We start from the raw sequence: 21,827 nt of genomic DNA, 5'->3' as shown, positions 1-21,827 counted from the left end.
ACTTCGAACCATCAATCTCTATCACAAAGATCACCTACTTCCACCTCCGTAACATCGCCTGCTTACAACCCTGCTTCAGCCCATCTGCTGCTGAAACCCTCATCCTTTCCTTTGTCTCCTCCGGACTCAACTATTCCAATGTTCTCCTGGTTGGTCGCCCATCCTACGTAATCCATAAACTTCAGCTTATCCAAAACTCTTTTGCCTGTGTCCTATTTGTTCTCCTCTCATCCTTTTTCACCTCCTTTAGTACCCTGCTTAAAACCCACCTGTTTGACCAAGCTTTTGGCCACTCTTCTTAATACCTCCTTCTTTGCTCAGCGTCCATTTTTATCTGATTATGCCTCTTGTGAAGCAACTTGAGACGTTTTCTACGATAAAGGTGCTATAAAATGCAAGTTATTGTTGGATATAATTGAGGAAGGATGCCATTATTACTGTTACCAAAAATCAAAGGATAAATATATCTGGCTTGTTACAAGTTTTAACCATTTCTGTTTGTTGTGAAACTAAATTAAAGATAGCCATTCGAAATCAATTGCTTGGTCTAAGGTTCAAACAAAGTAAGTCAAATGCCCATTGGGTACTTGTGTATTTTTGATTATAGCAATCATTCAAGATGTGGAATGACATTGAACTTCTGACAAATGATGACACAGGCAGTGGTCGGCTGAACATCGAGGCCAGAAGAGAGAGTGGTGCAGCCCTTTATCAAGTAGATACAATAGTTAAAATATCCTCTTCAGAGACGGTACGTTAATATTTTTTTGTATATAGGCGGGGTGTGGAGAAAACAGAATAACATCAAAAACAAATTAAAGCTGTGGTGCTCTGGGATAATTAAAATACTTAGCAAGTGCTCCTTGTGTTCCAAATAATTAAAAAGGATTCTTAGGTATTAAAATAAACATGATTTTATTGTTGTCTATCCCAAAACAGAAGATCGCTTCAATTATGGTAACATCAACTTTGTGTCCCCATTTACCAGTCATTTGGTAAACTTCTGGGGATGTATGTCTGAGCGATTTCACTGGTTCAATGGTCAGCGACCCTTTGTTTTGCTGAAATTTTTCAATTCAGACTGAAAAACTGTAGTTGTTTTAATATTTAACATTTCTGGAAATTGTTAAACCTTAAATAGAAATTTAGTGAATAATTCAGTTCTTTTGAATGTCGGGACCAGTATTTGTAACAAGGGAGGTAATCCAATATTGGTGCAGACTAATTCCATTGTGTGGCTACAATCTTTTTACAATTCACTTCCAACAAATGCCTGTGTTTATAAAGTGCAATGGGTGCATTTTAAAATTCTCTACTTGCTGCCAGACCATTTTTTTTATTATGGTTCAACGACTTTGACATTTGCTGGTCTTGCTGTTTAGTGGCTTAGCTGAGTCCTGAGAAACGGAGAAGAAAATTTCTGTATTAAATGTAATGCAGTTTCAAGTATTTTAAAAATATTTCTTTTATAAAGATTTTCACTGTGACAAGCTTAAAAGCTGTTATGTAGAATTAATATTCCCTTTGTTACTTAGGTAACAGCCAGTCCCAAGCTTCATGCCTATAGCAGCTCTGATGGCTGCGTGGTTGTTGTGGACCAATCAGTAATGCTTTTGGACCAGATTTGTCAATCTGTGCTGCTGCAGCTCCAGTTTGGTGAGTACTGTTGGCTAGTTTTTTTTTTGAGGATGTTCTACAGAGAATTATGGAAGCAGACCCTCAGAACTACTACTAGCAGCAGAATCTGTGAGGACCAGTTCAAGATAATGCACTAAGCATACTGTGATAAAGTTTCCTATATTTAGCAGGCTTCCTCAGAAGCACAGACAGTTTATACAGCCCAGTCTTGTTAGTACAAAAATAAGAAAAGAATCAAACTTGCATTTATATTACACCTGATTGTATCTTTCAGAACATCCCAAAGCACTTCATCTACAATGAATTACTTTGAAATGTAGTTGTAGTTGGTAGGTGTGGAAGGTAATTGTGTCCTTATTCTGGTTGAATCCTGAGACCTGTGGTTTCCCTTTGTCTTTCACACTCCAGCCAGTGAATTAGGATATGGATTGATATCAGCTTTCATATCAGGCCAGTTTTGTCTGTTGTAAATCTGCTCTGCACTGTTTGTCCCATCTGGATTTCTGCACATGGGCTTTTAAGCTAACTAACATCTGAGAGAGGTACAGAATGCTACATACTGAAAATATCTGTGCTTGCATTGAAAAAACTCAAGTTTGTTTTGTTTATGGTTTGTGTAAATAATATCCAGACTTTTACTGTTGCGAAACAGTGTGGGAAGGGGCTCTGTGCAGCATTTTCTGGTGACTGCAGCAGCAGAAATCAATACAGCTGATCTAGATCTCGCAGCCATCATTGAGGTAGCTGCTTTAACGTGCGACATTGAGAGAGTGGACAAAATAACTGAGAGGCATTACTTCATGTCCAGGAAGAGTGCTTCGCCAGTGATATATTAACAACTGAATAGATTGTAGCTTTAGTTTTAATCCCAACAGCTGTGATGGGGATGATGCTGTGCCATGCCAGACTGGGAAGCTGTTAAGCATGCTGAAACACTGTTTACAAACTGGTAAGCAATGAAACTGTTTTAGGTGGACCTAAAGAAGATTGCTCATGATCTGAGAGCATATAAAGCAGCCGAGATGCAACACGAGTCTCTGATTACTTTTGAACACAAATGTTTATGATGTATAGTACCAGCTACTTAAACAAGCTTCACATACAACATTTCCCTCAGTGCAAGACTATTTTCTCTTGGCTCCTGAGAGTAGTGCTATATTGAGGGACAGTTGTGCTGTACTTTTCCTGGTTCCAGTTTTCCTCCCTTTGCTTCCTGAAGATTGTGACTGATGTTGGGGTACAGTTCCACAGTGTTGATTGCCTGTGTTATTCCACTCCAAATGGCTATCCTCATGTGTTAACCTAGATGGTGAGTTTTGGCAGATTATTTGATTGTGAAACCAGATAATTTAGAAAATAGCCTAGTTGGACAGAATAATGTATACACTCCAGTTATATCTGGTCAAATTTCTTCAATCTGGAGCACTTTTAGATGATGAGTTGCACAATATTCTGTGCTGTGGGGTGACTATTGGCGGTCTTAAAAGTAGCTGTAACAAAGGCAAAGGTTATTGCAGAGTTCTGGAGAACTGTTTGTTAAGCCCTGTTATATGGGGTGGGATTATATCCTGAATCTCATCCACCCCCCCAACCTTAACTCCCATTCTGTTGGCTTTCTTAATTTTTGATCAGTATATTTGATTTCTACTACATTAACTGTAGATACTGAAGTGGACGTGGTGGCACTTTGCCAGGAAGGACAGTTTCTGATGGTTGGAGAAAGAAATGGAAATCTTCATCTACTGCATGTAAAGTCCAGACAGACACTATTAACTAATGTAAGTGGAGATTTGCTTATATAGTTGAGAATAATTAAGCAGTCTTTTGTTGACCAAACATCCCAATACTGAAGCACTTTTACAAAGAGGGTGATTGTTTGAAGCTTTCAAGGTTCTTGTTCTCTTGAGATTGCAGAGTAATTTGACTGTTTTACTTGTGTATAGTACTGCACTTGATCTGACAACTTAACGATAAGTTATGGTTTCCTATTGATAAATGATTGCTAACTATTTTTGGAAATAAGATGAACCATTTAAAGTTTCCATATATTAAGCAATGAAAATGTAATTAACAGTGTTCCTTTTACTAGAATTATATTGAATCTATTTATTTAGAAGTTTGCATTGAGGTGTATTATATACAACTTTAAATTCCTGAAATAGCTATTTGTTTATTTACAACCATTTGTCTATTTTGGAAGTCACTAGTGAAGAACTCTTCAAAAGGGAAGACCTATCTGAGCCTTGCTTTGGAGAAGGAAGTCCCTCACTCGGGTACGGCTTTTTTTTCATTTGCTCTGCTATTGCTGAGAAGTAAGCTCAGAAAAGGAAATGTGCTGTTTAGTTTTTTAAGTTAATGTATTAAAAATCAAGTGTTGCAATTCAAGTGACAGATGATCGTTTCTGTGTTAATTCCAAGTCTAGCCAGGCTTATACTGTATAGTCAGTGAATTTTTAGTATATTAACTAGTTTTAAAGTACTGCAAACCACTACTTGAGTATTGATTTAAAACAAACTTGATCTCTGGTCTTGGATATGCTATTGGATGTATCTGCAGAGATCTGCCAGACTTTTTTTCTCTTTAGCACAAGGGAGGGACAATTGAAAGGCAAAACGCCCCAAGATGATTAGTTACAAATTTGGAGTCTATCCTAGATATTCTTTCCGGTTCAGCGTCATCAGTCTCTCCTGTACATGGACCCCGCATCCCCTTAGATCAGGAGTTTACCTTTACTGCCCAATATCTAGTCATTCTGTAGCATCGCCTGGGAGTCGGCAACAAAATCTCTTGTTGTGTAAACTGGATTTGGTAATGTTGCATATGCTTTAGTGCATCACTCTCTATAACTGTAACACCTGGTGAATCATTGCTTTATATCTTTTATATAATTGGTAGCCATAACTGGACACAGTACTCCAACTGCGGCCAAACTGATGTACAAATTCAACGTTAATTCATTGCTTTGTATTCTATCCTGCATATCAAGGTCCCTTTGTTCCCCTCTTCCATTTAAAACTGTACCATTTGAGGTGTCTTTCCTTTCCGTACTGTTCCTTCCAAATGCATTACTTCACATTTTTCTACACTGCCTATCCTGCTGGCCTATCTGTGTCCTCCTGCAGATTTTCACAGATCTCGTCACAATTTGCCAGCGTTTTTAATTTGGGGTCATCAGCAAATTTCAATATTGTTCCTTCAACTCCCAATTAGATTGTTGAATCCAGATCATTTATGCATATGTTAATATAAGAGCAACCCCACCTCAAACCCCTATGGAATACCACTCACCACATCTATCCAGTCTGAGAGACTTTGTTCTACCCCTACCCTTTGAATTCTGGCCTGCAATCACCTCTTTGTCCATTTGACAACATTCCCTTTAAATCAATGTGTAATTAACTTTGCTATTAAGTCTCTTTATGTAAACATGTTCAATTGCTTTTTGAAAAATCTACATAAACCACATTTCCTTTATCCATCCTCTGTAATATGTTCAGGTTGGACAAGTACAACCTACCTTTTAGAAACCTGTACTAACTGGTCCTGATTACCTCATGTTTCTCCAAGTGCTTAATAATTCCATGCTATATTATAGACTCCAGTACTTTACCAACACCTGAAGTAAGACTAACTGGTCTATAATTTCCTGGCTTACCCTGTTTCCTTTTTTGAAAAAGGGAGTTACATTTGCTACCCTCCAGTCCTCTAGCACAGTTTTCCTTTCCACAAGATGTTTGGTAAATTATAGTCTGTGCTGCTGCTATTTCTTCCTTAGGTTACACCAAGGATTCTGGGGGACCTATCAGGTGCTGGTGATTTGTCTCCGTTAAGTTATAATAACGTCTTTAACACCATTTCTCTTTGAATAACAGCCTACAGTAACATTTCTAAACCTCCCGTGATTCTACAATTTCAATATTACCTTTTCTGTGATCACTGAGTCAAAGTGCTTACTTATTATTTCTCACTCTCCTACAAAGCTTGCCTCCTTCATCTCTTAGCTGTACCCCCATCTTGGCTGTTCTCTTACTATTAATGTACCAATAGAAAGCCCTTTTATTGCTCTTCAGTCAATTTAGTTTAGTCCATTACAAATGATTCCTTCATTAAAAATTATCACCCAGAACATAATATTTAAAATGTGTTCAATGACAGACAAGGGATATTGCTGGATTATCCACTGCATCAGGAGGATTAAACTCAAAGCAGTGACACAATTTCCTATGTTTTAATTAAATGTAGCAAGTCTCCAAATGACAAGTCATTGCTTTTCACAAAATATAATTGTCGCCTAAAAAAAATGCCTTTTCTATGGCATAAGTTTGCATATACCCTCATCCATGCTTTTGTTACCTCCAGGCTCGACTATTACAATGCTCTACTGGCTGGCCTCCCATCATCCACCCCACTTAAACTTCAGTTCATCCAAATCTTTGCTGCCCATTTCCTAACTTGTACCAAGTCCCATTCACCCATCACCCCTATGTTTGCTGACTGACATGAGCTCCTGGTACAGCAACACCTCAAATTTAAAATTCTCATCCTTGTATTCAAATCCCTCCATGGCATCGCCCCTCCCTATCTTTGTAACCTCTTCCAGCCCTATAACCCACCGAAAACTGCGTTTCTTCAATTCCGGCCTCGTGCATCCCCGATTTCCTTCACCCCATCGTTGGCGGCCATGCCTGCAGCTGTCTAGGCCCTAGCTCTGGAATTCCCTCTCTAAACCTATACCCATCTCCTTTTTAAGTTGCTACTTAAAACCTACCTCTTTGACCAAGCTCTTGGTCACCTTTCCTCTTTATGTGGCTCGGTGTCAAATTTTTGTCTGATAACGCTCCTGTGAAGCGTTTTGGGACATTTTACTATGTTAAAAGCACTATATAAATGCAAGTTGTTTTAGTTGTCTGAATGTTAAATTCAGATTAAGCTTTTTTAAAATTCTCCTTTCAAGGTAATTACAATCTGACATTTTCTCTTTACTTCCCCTTGTCCATGATTATACTTCATTTTCACAGGCTGGGGAAATTGGCACGATGCTATCCGACTCTTTATTAGTTGGTCTTCCCTTCCCTTTAGGCTTGCTTCAGTGGTGCAGGAATCAATCACCTTTAGAGAAGCTGAAGCACAAATGTCTATTCAAGATAAGGATTCTCGTTCTTTATAGTTGAAGTTTCAGTGCTGTAAAATTTTTTTTTTCTTTAGGCACCTACTACATGGTCCTGCTAACTAGCGATGGTTTCTTCTGGGTTTCATGTCTTCAGCTTGCCAGACTTCAACAAGGTAAAATACTTGCATTTAAATAGAGCCTATAACGTAAAAATAAATCACAAAGCATTTTGGATATATATAGGTAGATAGATCCCTCCCATTAATAGTGGGGGGAATGCACAGAGGGCCAAAGGAAGCAGAGGGGAATAAGGGGGTTGCAGAAATAGGGTTAGGCAAGACCGTGGAGAAATTTGAAAATCGGGGCAAAGAGCTTAATCATAATATGCTAGGGTCCAATAGTCTAAGTGAGGAGGAGGATGATGGGTGAGCGGGACTTGATTTAGCCAAGGATATGGGAAGCTGCATTTTGAAGTTTGTTGAGGATGAGTATAGAGGTAACAAGCATGGAAACGACTTCGGGGGACGAGGCAGGAGCAGGGCAGACAATGTTGCACAGTTGGAAATATGTGGTGGTGGTGATGGTGATGGATATGATATGGAGTTTGCTGATGGATAGGATCGACTCAGTGCCAAACAGGTTGCCAAGGTTTTGCATGGTCTGGTTTAGCCTCAGTGAGGGGGATGAAATCAAAGGTAAGGGAGTGGAGTTTATGGTGGGGATTATGGACTATGGCTTCGTTCTTCCCAGTATTAAATTGGAGGAAGCTGTGGCTCATCCATGACTTGATGTCAGACAGGCACTGAACACTGAGTTGGCTGTTAAGTTGAGAGAGCTGATGGAGAAGTACAGCTGTGTGTCTTCAGATTGAGTGTAGAAGATGCACCTGTGGCTGTGGATGAAATCATAGAGGAGTAGCATGTAAGTAGGGAAGAGGGGCATAGAACAGAAGTTTGGGGGACTCAAAGTGCAGAGGTGGGAAGAAAATCTATTTTTGAAGATGCACTGGCTGAGTTTGTATAGATACAATGGAACTGTGCAAAGACAGTTTCATGGAGCTGTACAAAGAACAGAGGATGTCTTTCATAACTTTGGCCAGGGCTTCCTTGTTGCTGTTGTCAGGGCTGAAGCCGGACTGGAGGGATTCAAATGGTGTTTTGAGAAATGGGCATGGAAAAGATGTTTGTGGCATCCTGGAGACAGATGGCCTTAACACCTGATGTAATATTCACAATATTTGTTATGCTAATCTTAAAAGGTTTATTAAACAACATAAAGATTAATCTGTATAATTCTTTTGGTTATCAATCAGTAAAATTCAAAGCAAAATATGCCAGGAGTATTTGATGCCTCTGCGAGTGGTAACTTGGGTAAATTATGTTTTGGGATAAGAGGTTGTTTTTAAAAAAAGCTATAGTTTTGCACATTAATCAGATTGAAGGTTATATTTATCTGTATCTGTCTAGTGTGTACTTCCTGTGTCACATGTCTGTCACGCGAGTATCATGGTTTTGTTACATTTCCTAGTAATACTTGGCCATTTATTCTCAACATTTCTGTTTACCTTGATTCTGGCTGTTTCTTCATATGTAACCATTGGCCCTCCCAGCTCCGTTGTTCCATTTCCCAACTCTGGTGACACTATGAAAGTCCAGCTTTCAACATTTTTATTCCTGGAACAATGTTTTAAGTTTTTTTTTCAGGCGTGCTGGTCTTACTCCAAGGCTACTGGCTATGAGCCACAAAAATTGTTTACATTTTTTCTTCGTCCTTGCCCCATGTTCCAAGCCACAGGCTTGGACAGTTGGACAGTCATTTCCTTTTCTTCATTCAAGCTAGTTTTGTCCCCAGCCACAGTATTTAGAATCTTTTCCGAGTAGGCATTGCCCCCCGCCCCCCGGGTTTCCTGTTATGAAGTGGGAATTCACGAATATAAGTTTTTAGCTTTGTTGCGAAGCTGAAACAGCTTTGCTAAATTGGTGTAAATTGGATATAAAGGCACACATTGAATTTGAAGCTAATTGCAATTCTTTCCTCCTGTGAAACTCCCTCTACTTTATTCCATTGCTGGATCGGGCCTTGACTCTGGATTCAGGCTACACTTACAGTATAACAGTGTTGGTGTGAAGTGAAGTCACTTCACACTGATGCCAAACTTTGAATGTAAATACCGGTTAATTTTTTTAGGCACCTGTCTGTATATTCTCCACCCCCGCCTGCCCCCGAGAAGACGGCTTTAAATTTTATCAGACGGACTGCTCATAATTTCCCCAGGTTCCCAGCTACGAGCAAGCTGAGTAGTGTTTGAAATTTGTTTTGGTTGTTTATAGTGCCTTCACAGTTCTGTAAACAAAGTTATTGAACAATTTTTTTTATTTTCCTGGATTTGTAATTAAATATTGTTTCAAGTGTAATGCAGGGGAGGGAAAAAGAAATCCTGCACTGCTCTTGTGTTCTTTTTAAGCCCTGCCCCTAGTGCTCCCAAATTCCATATCCTGTGACCCTCCTATATGCTGCTGTCTCCTCCCTCCCCAATGTGAACACAATCCATGCCCCCTCCCCATTAATCCCAGACACATACGCACCTCTGTACTATCGCACCCTGTAAGGCCATCTCCAGTACTTCAACATCCCAAAACTACCCTCATCCTTAAAGGTAGGAATGTACAAGTGGAAACTGGCTAATAATGGGGGAAAAACAGTGAGGGTGCCTGATGGTTTAAAAGGGGCCATGGATGAGCCAGGGAAGGAGGCTGGGAGGTGGTAATCTAGTGGGGGTGGGGATGCACCTGCAGTTCTGATTCCATTCTCCTGAGTCCACTTCTTTCCCCACCACCTCCTATGCTCCCAAAATTCCCTCCTCAGGACTCTGTCAGTGCTCTCAAGGATAAATGAGAGCTGTGCTCTGATCCCATAACTGCTTCCAGACATCAGGAGCTCCCTTCCCACTGCTCTCAGACCCTGGGATCTCCTTCAAATTACTGCTAGTGCCTGCAACCCATCCCTGTGTGGCCAGATCCCAGGTCTCCTACCAATGCTCCTAGATTCCAGGGGTGCCAACAATGCTGATAAATCAGTTCTTCATAATGCTATTCAGCATCACACATGCTGACTCATTTGTGAGTAATGCCATAGGAGCTATGTTAGTAATTTGGAATTTTTGTTGTGTTTCATTTAAGACTCTTTTGGTATTTTTTCTGATTTTTTTTCTTCTTTGTTACAGCAATTGAGATGATGGACTTTGATACAACAAAAGCAGTAAGACCTCAAGACTTATAATGCCTTAATGCACTCAATATTGCAGTTCATTTTTAAAATGTATTTTCTCTTGTTCCTATTAGTTGAAGGAACAGATCAAGATCAAGTATGTTCAGACTGAGGATAAGCACACAGCTGGCTGTAATCATGCAGTGATTGAAAGTTTGAAAAATGATGTAAAACTGCTAGTTGGGGTAAGTGGTTTCCTTCTTACTAGTTTGTTGATATCAATAGTTCTTTTACAAAATCTAAACCTTGATATCCATTGCTGGTATTGGGAATGAGATGAGGTGACATCAAGCTGCTATCAATGAAAGTACCTATAATGGAGTGTGTTCTTCTGTTTATCTGGGGATGGGGTTGGTAATCTGATTTCATGAAGATACAGTGGTGGTCACAGATAATCTGGGGTCTAGAGCACGGTTGAGATGTTTAGCGACTAAAATGTTTGATCTGGTTTGTCCCCGTTACGACCACTGTTCAAGCAATCTGTATGAAGAAATGGTCTAAATCAGCAATTCCTGATAATTGTAGCTGCTCACCAGCTCCTGGAGCAAGTTAGATGGCAATTGAAGCTGCTTATACACATCTGAATTCAGGTCAGAACCTATTGTAAAATCACTGGGGTTGAATTTCCGCTGGGGTTCTCCCAATCACCCACCATAACTGTGGTGGAAGATCTGCAGATACCCCTTTACACTGTTTCTCCAGGGTGTCTGCAAATCTTGCGCTAGAGTTACTGCGGATGATTGGGAGAATGTCTGCAGAAATTCAACCGCTGGGTTTTTTTTTTGCAAAGGTTGCTTTGCATCAGTAATCCAATGTGATTGGTTTGTGCTAAACACGAGGCATATAAATAACAAATCAAAAACAGGAAAGAATTTTTGACAAGTTAGAGACAAACTATTTATAAAAAGTCTTGTTTGTATTAGGATTCTTGACTCTTGAGTGTTTTCTTTTGATTTACTCACACATTATAGATTTGCTAGCTAATTCCAACATGATTTTTTGTTTAGTAATTTAAAAGCGAGAGACAAATTTAAATGCTTTGTTTAAAAATGCTGTAGTTTTCATATGACAGACTTTTTTTGGTTTTTTTAAAAGGCATATGATGCATTTCTTTGTGTGCTGTGTTTTGCATTCCAAAATCACCTGGGTGAGGTATCAGAAGGGGGCATCTGTACCTAGGGAGCCATATACCAGCAAAAGTCAGCACCTTCATTGGAAGAGGGGAGAAAACTGGGAGGGAAACAGAATAAATATTTCTTCTCCGTACCATTTTAATTCACTTTTTTTTTCTTCTGCAATTCGTAATATGGAACATGCTCTTGCTCTTTGCATGTATTCAGAGGAGATTGGCAGCCCATTTGGGTGCAACAGATATAATAGGAGTGGATGTATGTAATGAGCAAAATAGTGCTTGAAAAGTCTTTGTGATCTCAAATTGTGTTTTTACATTATCAAGGCAAAATTTTGTGTGCGAGTGTGTGTGTAAAATATTTTGTTCAGATGGTTCATCTTGTACTTTAGGGCACAGGTGACTATGTATTATCAACATGGAACATGGATGCTGTCAAGGAACTAGCAGTCAACAATGTAGTTGATTCATCCATAATGAAAGGTAAATGTGAATTTTAACATTGTGAATCATCAGTTTGGCAAATGTTTATTGCTTTAGCTTTATGTGATATGTTAAAACATTTACTGGCAATTTTTTTCTGTATTGCACAATAAATACCACCTTCTCTCCTCATTGCCTTAATGAGGGGCCAGACTGTAGTAATCGCCAATCCTGTCATAAATATCAACTCTGAATGAGGAATTTGGTGTAGGATCAAGAACCCTTTTTCTGGTTAATTTTATCTTGTCTTCCCATACTATTACAAGAAAATCCAAATGAGAATGTTAGTTGAGAGTGGGATTGGTGTTCCTGTCTCCTAAAGAGTCAGCACTCCATGGTAGCAGTCAGTGGGTCACCTTTTTTAAAAAAAAAATATTTTTTGCAAATATTTTATGCTCAAGGAAGTGAGAGATATAAATACTGAAGAACTGAATGTATTTGCACTTTTGGCAGCTTGAGCATCCTGTACATAATATAAGAATGAGAAAAGGTCAATCAACATGTGCAGCTTTCTCCATCATAATTTCTCAAGACCTGATCTGATCTTTTCTCATTTTGTTACACCAATCTTATAGCCTCCTTGTCTTGACTTGAGAGTTGATTCAACTCCCTTTTGAATGTTTCAGTGGAGCAGTATTGACTACTGTGGGTGGCAGTCTATTCCAATTAGTCCATTGTTATGTAAAGTTGTTCCTTATGCTAAATTTAGTAAGTGGCTTCTTGAACTTATAATTATTTTATGATTTTATCTATCCAGGTTTTACACAAAAGGTCTTTCTGTATTTACCTTGGCTATTTTCCATTATTTAATATGTCTTGAATCATATCCTCCCTTAAATGTTTTTTCTAGTGAGAATGGATTTCGATTCCTTACCCTCGCGTCATAATTCAGTGATCTAAAATCGGAAAGAACTCTATTCCTCTTAATCTCTTCAGTATAGTGACCACACTTGGACACAATACTGCACAGATGGGCTTACTAATGCTTTAAAAAGTGTAACACTCCCTTGAACTTGTAATCTCTGGATTTAGTTATACACCCCAATATTTTATTTGTCTTTGCAGTTGGCACCACAAATCTTGACAATAATTTCAATCATGGGTGACTATTACCTGGATCATTTCTCAATGTACTTTTTTTTCACAATCACATGGTTTTTTTGGAACCAGTATGTGTCACCTTGCCTTGTTCATTTTAAAAGCTATTAGCAACTCTGCAAATGAATAGCTAGGATTGTAATGATATTGTGGCTGCCAATATCTGTGTAGTCAGGAGACTCAAATTATGCTACTGACTGCATGTCATAATGACCCAAGTATGTGTGTATAGAACTCTGGTCCTAGAGATGATTTTTAATGTTAAGCAGAGTGCGGCAGGTGTGTCAGCCCTCATTATTAACATTAAAAACAATGGGGTAGAATTCCTGGGGGAGGCTCTCCCAATTGCCATCGAAACTTTGGAAAATTGGTAGGAACCCCAGAGAAACGTCCTTCTACGCCATTTCTCTGGGGTCTTCCCAAAGTTATGGCGGGTGATTGGGAGAACCCCTGTTGAAATTACTGGCATATAAATTTAGAAATCAACCAATTAATTTTAATTCAGCAACATAATTAACACAACAAAGTGAGAATTAAACGTGTGAAATAATTGCTTTATAAGAATTGGAATTTAGCAACTTTGAATTGAGAAGTGGAATGTACAACCATTTGGAATAGTTTTGAGATGACTGAACCACATTTTGTGTTGCATTTCAGTTTGCGGGGTTGGGGTGGAGGGAAGAGTAATCTTTTAATGTCAGTTTATAATGTACTGTTGCATATTTAGATTTTTTCAGACTAGATATTGTAACTAAGATTTTGTTTTGTTTTTAATTTAGGTGTGAAGAAGTGTCAAATTCTTGGGAATGCAATATTTGTCTTGGATGACACTGTAAGTCCAGGTCAATGTCAAATGTTTTAGGACAGAATTACTATTAATTAATCATTACAATTTTTCCCTTTTTCTTTTAAATTCTAACTTGCTGTTTCTTATGGTTAAGAATTTTCTCAGTATGTGGGATGCCTATGCTCTTGTTATGGTCTGGTCCTGGCCCTCAGTTCACATCCAAGATTTCTTGCTGACTGCAGAGGGGGTTTCTTCTGCCATGACCAAGTAAGGGAAATTTATACTACTGTAATAAAATAGCCTTCTCCTGTAATTTTTGTTTTTTTCCTTGAACGTACCAATTTTGTAGTGGGGAATGACTTGGTTAAATCATGGTTCTTGGTTCATTTTCCTCCATTTTATATAATAGATAATTTGGGTAATAAAGTGGAAGAACTATGAACAGCTGTCTCCTAATAAGAGCTTTCCCCTGTGTTTGTTTACTCCCGTTGGTATCAAATGTATTCTAATTTGCTGTAAAATTGACATCTGTTGTAAGAAGTTGACTGTTGACTTTCCATGAAAAAGGATTTTGAATTTAACAAGTTTTGCCAAAAAATTTAGGGGCGTCCTGAAAAAGAGAGAGAGAGATTTTTAAAAAGTATATATATTTTCAACAATTTCTTGATGGGTTCTGCATGACTTTAGGCACAAACACTGGAACATTTACAGAATAAATGATATAGACTGTCAATGCAACTGAGTCTTGCATATTGCTAGCACTTCCTATGAACCTCACACTTTCTCCATCTACTTCTGTCACACTTTGTTGGCAAGACCTCTACTGGCATAAAGTAATATTTCCTCTGACTCACTGAGCAATTCCATAGATCGTGCGTGCATGAGTCTTTGTGTGTGTGACATTGTGTTCTCTGGCCTCTTGTGCATTCCCTGTCCCCTTACACCATCTGTGCCTTCAGCCACATAGGCCCTGAGCTCTGGAGTTCCCTCCCTCAACCCCTCCACCTGCCCTTCCTCCTCTTTTAAAACCCACCTCTTTGACCAAGTTTTTAATCACTGCTCCCAATATCTTCTTGGGCTCAGTGTTTCCTGATGCCTCTGTGATGTGCTTTGGGACATTGCTTCTATGTGAGAGGTGGCACTGGTAAATGCAAGTTTTTGTTGTTGTATTTACTGAAAAAAACTATGAATTGTAAAGATTTCTTTTGGCTCTTTTCCTAGACAAGGGAATGCAAACTTGAAACTTATAGCTCTGACAACTCCAGTGAGCAAACAGGTAACTTTTTTAATGAGTTTTTCTTGAAGTTATTCACTGACATTTGGATGTTATGAATTTTTGTTTAAATTTAGGCTTCTGCTCAATATACTAGATTTGAATTGTGTAAATCTGTCTGGAAGGAATTTAATTATCTGAAAGTTGTTCACAAACTAGAGCTAATTTAAGGTTTAGTGCATAGTACTTGTCTTCACTATTGGCGACAAGGTATGAGCGTGGCTATCTTTGATTATTTATAGATGAGAAATCTCTTGGTGTATTCATTTCCCACAATGAAGTTACTGTACTCCTTAGAAGTGGCAGATGTTTCAGCCCTCGTTCAAACTGATGTTGGTCAGGTATGAGATAATCAAAAATATATCCTGGGTGATCTGGAAATGTCTGTTCTCATATTGATGTAAATCACAATAGAATTACTTTTTGAGAGGCATTCTAAGTCATTACCTTAATCCTAAATAATCAAAATTACTGCTTAATAACATGGGGAAGGATGACGGTGAAATTGTTCAGATATGTGAGGGTGTTTTTTGTTCTGGAGTCACTGTTTTCTGCCTATGAAGGAGTGATTGTCTAGCAGACATTTTGCAAATTATTGATTTATTATACTACGGAATTGCAATTTGCATAGTTGGCTAGAAAGCCATGGGGCATATTCTGTCCCTTTTATAATTTGTTCAGTGATTTTACAGATGACTTCCCATTCATTCAGCTGCAGATTAATATCTAGAATTAAATTGTGTTGGCCTGACTCATTTTTTGTGTGGGTATAAACCCCATTTGTTCCTTCATTTGCCTCCCTGCCTTCCCCCTCCTAGGCAACACTGCTGAGATCCAAAATTTAGTGGCAAGAGAATCAGATCTGTATCTGTCATTTCATAGAGTCATAGAGTTATACAGCACGGATAGAGGCCCTTCGGCCCATCGTGTCCGCGCCGGCCATCAAGCCCTGTCTAATCTAATCCCATATTCCAGCATTTGGTCGGTAGCCTTGTATGCTATGGCATTTCAAGTGCTCATCCAAATGCTTCTTGAATGTTGTGAGGGTTCCTGCCTCCACAACCCTTTCAGGCAGTGAGTTCCAGACTCCAACCACCCTCTGGGTGAAAAAGTTCTTTCTCAAATCCCCTCTAAACCTCCCGCCTTTTACCTTGAATCTATGCCCCCTTGTTATAGAACCCTCAACGAAGGGAAAAAGCTCCTTAGTATCCATCCTATCTGTGCCTCTCATAATTTTGTACACCTCAATCATGTCCCCCCTCAGCCTCCTCTGCTCCAAGGAAAACAAACCCAATCTTCCCAGTCTCTCATCATAGCTGAAGCGCTCCAGCCCTGGTAACATCCTGGTGAATCTCCTCTGCACCCTCTCAAAAGCGATCACATCCTTCCTGTAGTGTGGCGACCAGAACTGCACACAGTACTCCAGCTGTGGCCTAACCAGTGTTTTATACAGCTCCATCATAACCTCCTTGCTCTTATATTCTATGCCTCGGCTAATAAAGGCAAGTATCCCATATGCCTTCTTTACCACCTTATCTACCTGTTCCGCCGCCTTCAGGGATCTGTGAACTTGCACACCAAGATCCCTCTGACCCTCTGTCTTGCCTAGGGTCCTCCCATTCATTGTGTATTCCCTTGCCTTGTTAGTCCCTCCAAAGTGCATCACCTCGCACTTTTCCGGGTTAAATTCCATTTGCCACTGTTCCGCCCATCTGACCAACCCATCTATATCGTCCTGCAGACTGAGGCTATCCTCCTCGCTATTTACCACCCTACCAATTTTTGTATCATCAGCGAACTTACTGATCATACCTTTTACATTCATATCCAAGTCGTTAATGTAGACCACAAACAGCAAGGGACCCAGCACCGATCCCTGTGGTACCCCACTGGCCACAGGCTTCCAGTCACAAAAACAACCTTCGACCATCACCCTCTGCCTTCTGCCACTAAGCCAGTTTTGTATCCAAAGTGCCAAGGCACCCTGGATTCCATGGGCTCGTACCTTCTTGACCAGTCTCCTGTGGGGGACTTTATCGAAGGCCTTACTGAAATCCATGTATACCACATCCACTGCGTTACCCTCATCCACACGTCTAGTCACCCCCTCAAAAAATTCAATCAAATTAGTCAGACATGATCTTCCCTTGACAAAGCCATGTTGACTATCCCTGATTAATCCTTGCTTCTCCAAGTGGAGACTAATTTTGTCCTTCAGAATTTTTTCCAATAATTTTCCTACCACTGATGTTAGGCTCACTGGCCTGTAGTTCCCCGGTTTTTCCCTACTCCCCTTCTTGAATAATGGTACTACATTAGCGGTTCTCCAGTCCTCTGGCACATCCCCTGTGGCCAGAGAGGTTCTGAATATATGTGTTAGAGCCCCCGCAATCTCCTCCTTTGCCTCACACAGTAGCCTGGGATACATTTCGTCCGGGCCTGGGGATTTATCCATTTTTAGGCCTGCTAAAACCGCCAATACCTCCTCCCGCTCGATGTTAATATGTTCGAGTATATCACAGTCCCCCTGCCGTATTTCTATGTCTACATCGTCCTTCTCCATAGTGAAAACAGATGCAAAAAATTCATTTAGAACCCCTCCTACATCTGCCGGCTCCACACACAGATTGCCATTTTTGTCCCTAATGGGCCCTATTTTTTCCCGAGTCATCCTCTTACCCTTAATATACTTATAAAACATCTTAGGATTTTCCTTTATTTTGCTCGCCAGTGTTATTTCATGGCCCCTCCTTGATCTCCTAATTTCTTTTTTAAGTATCCCCCTGCACTTTTTGTACTCCTCTAGGGCTTCCTCCGTCTTTAGCCTTTTGTATCTGCCAAAAGCCCTCCTTTTTTTCCTAATCCATTCTCGTATATCCCCTGACATCCAAGGTTCCCTGGAGTTCTTGGAACCACCCTTGACCTTTACGGGAACATGTTGCCATTGTATGGTCTCAATCTCCCTTCTGAAAGACTCCCATTGCTCCGATGCGGATTTTCCTACAAGCAGCTGATCCCAGTCCATTTTGGCCAGATCCTGCCTTATCCTATTAAAATCGGCCTTCCCCCAATTTAGAACCTTAATTTCCGGCCCCTCCCTGTCCTTTTCCATGACCACCTTAAATCTCACCGAATTATGGTCACTGTCACCAAAGTGCTCACCTACTAGCACTTCTTCCACTTGGCCGGCCACATTCCCTAGAATTAGGTCCAGTACCGCCCCCTCTCTTGTAGGACTTTCTACATGCTGGCTCAAAAATGACTATATTGGTGCTGAAATGCATTGTCGCATGACTCACATCACTTGAACTGTAGTTTTGATAACTAATGTGTATTATACTGTTTGATATAGGACACTATATATGTTTTGGAAGGAGTTTATGAAAATCAAAAAAGGTATGAGAAAATTTACCAGTTTAAAAAAAATTGAAGTCTTCTGTATTATTATACATTGTAAACTGACCAAATGTATTTACATTACACTATCTCTTGAGTTCTATTTTAAAATGCATTTACAAAATTAAGGAAAAACAGTTATTTCCACATAGTTATTCCATATTTTCATGACTTGTAGTTCACCTGAAGGAGTCATTTCTGCGATAGCTATGAGATGTTTAACGGAAGCATTGCCAGAAAACAGGTAAGGATTAAACTGTAAAATTTAAAAGGTGTCACTGTGGGAAACCACCTAGGTCCCAGATACATTTGTTTTTTTATAAGATATGTTGAAATCTCATTGTTCCAGTCCTATTCAGGCCCTCTCATTACAGCCTTGGTCCAAACATGGACAAAAGAGCTGAATTCTAGAGGTGAGGTGAGAGTGACTGCCCTTGACATCAAGACAGCATTTGACTGAGTGTGGCACCAAGGATCCACGTTAAAATTGAAGTAAATGGAAATCAGGGGGGAAACTCTCCAGCGGCTGGAGTCATACCTAGCACAAAGGAAAATGGCAGTGGTTGTTGGAGGCCAATCATCTCAGCCCGAGGACATTGCGGCAGGAGTTCCTCAAGGCAGTGTCCTAGGCCCAACCATCTTCAGCTGCTTCATCGATGACGTTCCTTCCATCATAAGGTCAGAAATGGGGATGTTCGCTGATGAATCCACAGTGTTCAGTTCCATTCGCAACCCCTCAGATAATGAAGCAGTCCGTGCCCACATGCAGGGAGACCTGGACAACATCCAGGCTTGGGCAAGTAACATTCGTGCCAGACAATGACCATCTCCAACAAGAGAAAGTCTAACCACCTCCCCTTGACATTCAACGGCATTACCACCGCCGAATCCCCCACCATCAACATCCTGGGGGTCACCAGAAACTTAACTGGACCAGCCACACACATACTGTGGCTACAAGAGCAGGTCAGAGGCTGTGTATTCTGCAGCGAGTGATTCTCACCTCCTGACTCCCCAAAGCCTTTCCACCATGTACAAGGCACAAGTCAGGAGTGTTATGGAATACTCTCCACTTGCCTGATGTGTGCAGCTCCAACAACACTCAAGAAGCTCAACACCATCCAGGACAAAGCAGCCCGCTTGATTGGCACCCCATCCACCACCTTAAACATTCACTCCCTTCACCACCAGCGCACTGTGGCTGCAGTGTGTACCATCCACAGGACGCACTGCAGCAACTCACCAAGACTTCTTCGACAACACCTCCCAAATCAGCAATCTCTACCACCTAGAAGGACAAGAGCAGCAGGCACGTGGGAACAACACCACCTGCACGTTCCCCTCCAAATCACACACCATCCCGACTTGGAAATATATTGCCGTTCCTTCATCGTCGCTGGGTCAAAATTCTGGAACTCCCTTCCTAACAGCACTGTGGGAGAACCTTCACCACACGGACTGCAGCGGTTCAAGAAGGCGGCTCACCACCACCTTCTCAAGGGCAATTAGGGATGGGCAATAAATGCTGGCCTTGCCAGCGACGCCCATATCCCATGAACGAATTTTTAAAAACCTCTTCCATTACACCAATGGCTGATTTGGTGCTGCTTTTAGCTCTCATTCTGATCTTGAGAATTTCACTAATTATGCTTCCAATTTTCACCCATCCCTCACCTTCACACTATCCACCTCCTGAGTCATCTTCCCTTCACTTCCAGGAGAGAGAGGCGCTTTCTTGCACACTTTGTCACTCTTGCTTTTTTCTCTTCTTTTTCTTTTCTCTTTCTCTCCCTCACTCTCATTTGGTTATTCCACCTGCCCCCTCTCTCCCCTCACTCTTTTCTCTCTTACAACACCAGGTTATAGTCCAACAAATTTATTTTAAAATCACAAGCTTGTGATTTTAAAATAAATTTGTTGGACTATAACCTGGTGTTGTAAGATTCCTTACATTTGTCCACCCCAGTCCATCACCGGCATCTCCACATCTTTTCTCTCTTGCAGTGGTTTTTCCAGAAATATCTATCACAAGCCCAGTGACTACCACAACTGCCTGAATTAGGTTTCTTTACACCCCACATCTTATAAGGACTCCAATCTCTCTCTTCCAGTTTTGCAGTCTCTCTTGCATCTGCTCTGATGTCTCTACCTTCTGCACCAGAACCTCCTGGTACGTGTTCCTTTTCCCTCAGGCGAAGATTACTCTTGGCCTCATTATCCTCATCCCCGTTTCCTTTCCCTTTCCACTTCAATTGACAGGTTCCCTTCTCTTTTCCCCGCCCCCCCCTCCCCGCAAGTACTCATCAGCCTTAGCATTTACCAGCTCCTCTTCCACATCTCTCTGCTTTCTGAAGGGACCATTCCCTCTGACACCCAGATCCACATTTCCACCACCACAATCTCCAGCTGCCCTTGCTGTGGCGCCTTTCTGTGCAACCACATGAGATGCAGCACCTGTCTGGTTACCGTCTCCCAGATTGCTGGTGATGTGTGTGGGTCTGTCATTGTCTGGGGGAAGGGAGATGGGTTGGCATTTTGGGTGATGGATTCATTGGAACTCAGTGCTGTTGTGGGGCTCTGCAGCATTCCTGTTCACTTGTTCGTCTGCTTTTTGGAGCTGGTGGTCCCATTGTACTTTGCCAGCATCTTCTGTTTTCATTTCAAACCCAATTTCTGTAAGTTTTCCACTATCCCATTTCTCACCTTTTCCTTGGGCCATCCACTGTTTTAACTAATCACTCATCCTTTTTTTTAATGTCTTTAATTTCTTCAATACTTTCGATCATTCGACTGAGAGAATCTATTACATCATTCAACAATCATTGCACTGATGGTTTCTTGCTTTTTGTTTTTCCCTCTATTCCCCTCCACCTTTTTCTGATTCTATTAGTATCCTTCTGTTTTTCCCAGTTTTAAATGGTACAAACCTGAAATGTTGGACTGTTTGTTCTCACCACAAATTTTGAAAGATCTAGAGTGTGCTTACAGTTTTTTTTCCCTGTTTTTGTTGAGGATTAAACTGCGGTTTTATTATATTTTATAATCTTTATAGACTAAGTCGCCTGCTTTATAAGCATAAATTTGAGGAGGCGGAGCGATTTGCCATTCATTTTGGTTTGGATGTTGAGGTAGGTCTGCCTACTAGAATGCACTGCTGTATAGTCACATTTAAAAGTACCCAATTGTTGCTCATTTACTACTTTGCAATAAAATTGGACTCCCCTCCCCCCCCCCCCCCCCCCAACCCCAACACAGTGACCTCGCAATTCGGGCACACCCCCGATATTGGGCCTCGGCCCTCATTTCCAGCGAGCTGCGGAGAGCAATAGGCAGCTCGCTGGCGAAGCACAATGGAAGATCTCTTGGGTAAATGAGTAAGCAAGGGCAACTGAGAAAGGGGGAGTTCGGGGGTGTGGGGGGGGTATCGATGTGTGGAAGTGGCCCATGGTCTTTGAATGTGGGGTCCGGAGGAGCTCTCCTCTCCTCCTGGCACCACATTTAGATAAATGTATTTTAAAATCTTACCTTGCTGGTTGTGGTCCTTTTCAGGACTGCCTGTTAGGCCGCATGTAGACCTGGTTACCCTGAGGGCAGATGGTGCTGACTGGCTCGGGGCAAACTTGTAGTGGGGCCTCAAACAAGCTT

At 40.8% G+C, this 21,827-nt stretch overlaps 1 protein-coding gene across 1 annotated transcript in view; it reads left to right on the top strand.

The window, feature by feature from the left end:
- kntc1 (kinetochore associated 1) overlaps positions 1–21,827 on the top strand; it is a 120,968-nt gene that overhangs the window by 6,426 nt on the left and 92,715 nt on the right. Inside the window, exons 2-16 of the mRNA XM_068005764.1 lie at positions 608–751; positions 1,536–1,656; positions 3,301–3,416; positions 3,839–3,911; positions 6,845–6,922; positions 9,973–10,007; positions 10,091–10,201; positions 11,538–11,628; positions 13,506–13,558; positions 13,668–13,780; positions 14,735–14,789; positions 15,029–15,127; positions 18,139–18,182; positions 18,361–18,426; positions 21,235–21,310. Coding sequence (XP_067861865.1) covers positions 620–751; positions 1,536–1,656; positions 3,301–3,416; positions 3,839–3,911; positions 6,845–6,922; positions 9,973–10,007; positions 10,091–10,201; positions 11,538–11,628; positions 13,506–13,558; positions 13,668–13,780; positions 14,735–14,789; positions 15,029–15,127; positions 18,139–18,182; positions 18,361–18,426; positions 21,235–21,310 — 1,263 coding nt within the window. The 5' untranslated portion in view covers positions 608–619. The remainder of the gene's footprint in view (positions 1–607; positions 752–1,535; positions 1,657–3,300; positions 3,417–3,838; positions 3,912–6,844; positions 6,923–9,972; positions 10,008–10,090; positions 10,202–11,537; positions 11,629–13,505; positions 13,559–13,667; positions 13,781–14,734; positions 14,790–15,028; positions 15,128–18,138; positions 18,183–18,360; positions 18,427–21,234; positions 21,311–21,827) is intronic.

The sequence above is a fragment of the Heptranchias perlo genome, chromosome 25 (genome assembly GCF_035084215.1).
Source record: "Heptranchias perlo isolate sHepPer1 chromosome 25, sHepPer1.hap1, whole genome shotgun sequence".
In the NCBI taxonomy this organism is placed as follows: Eukaryota; Metazoa; Chordata; class Chondrichthyes; order Hexanchiformes; family Hexanchidae; genus Heptranchias; species Heptranchias perlo.
Note: the sequence above shows the minus strand (reverse complement) of the source record. Positions and strands in the feature narration are given on the sequence as shown.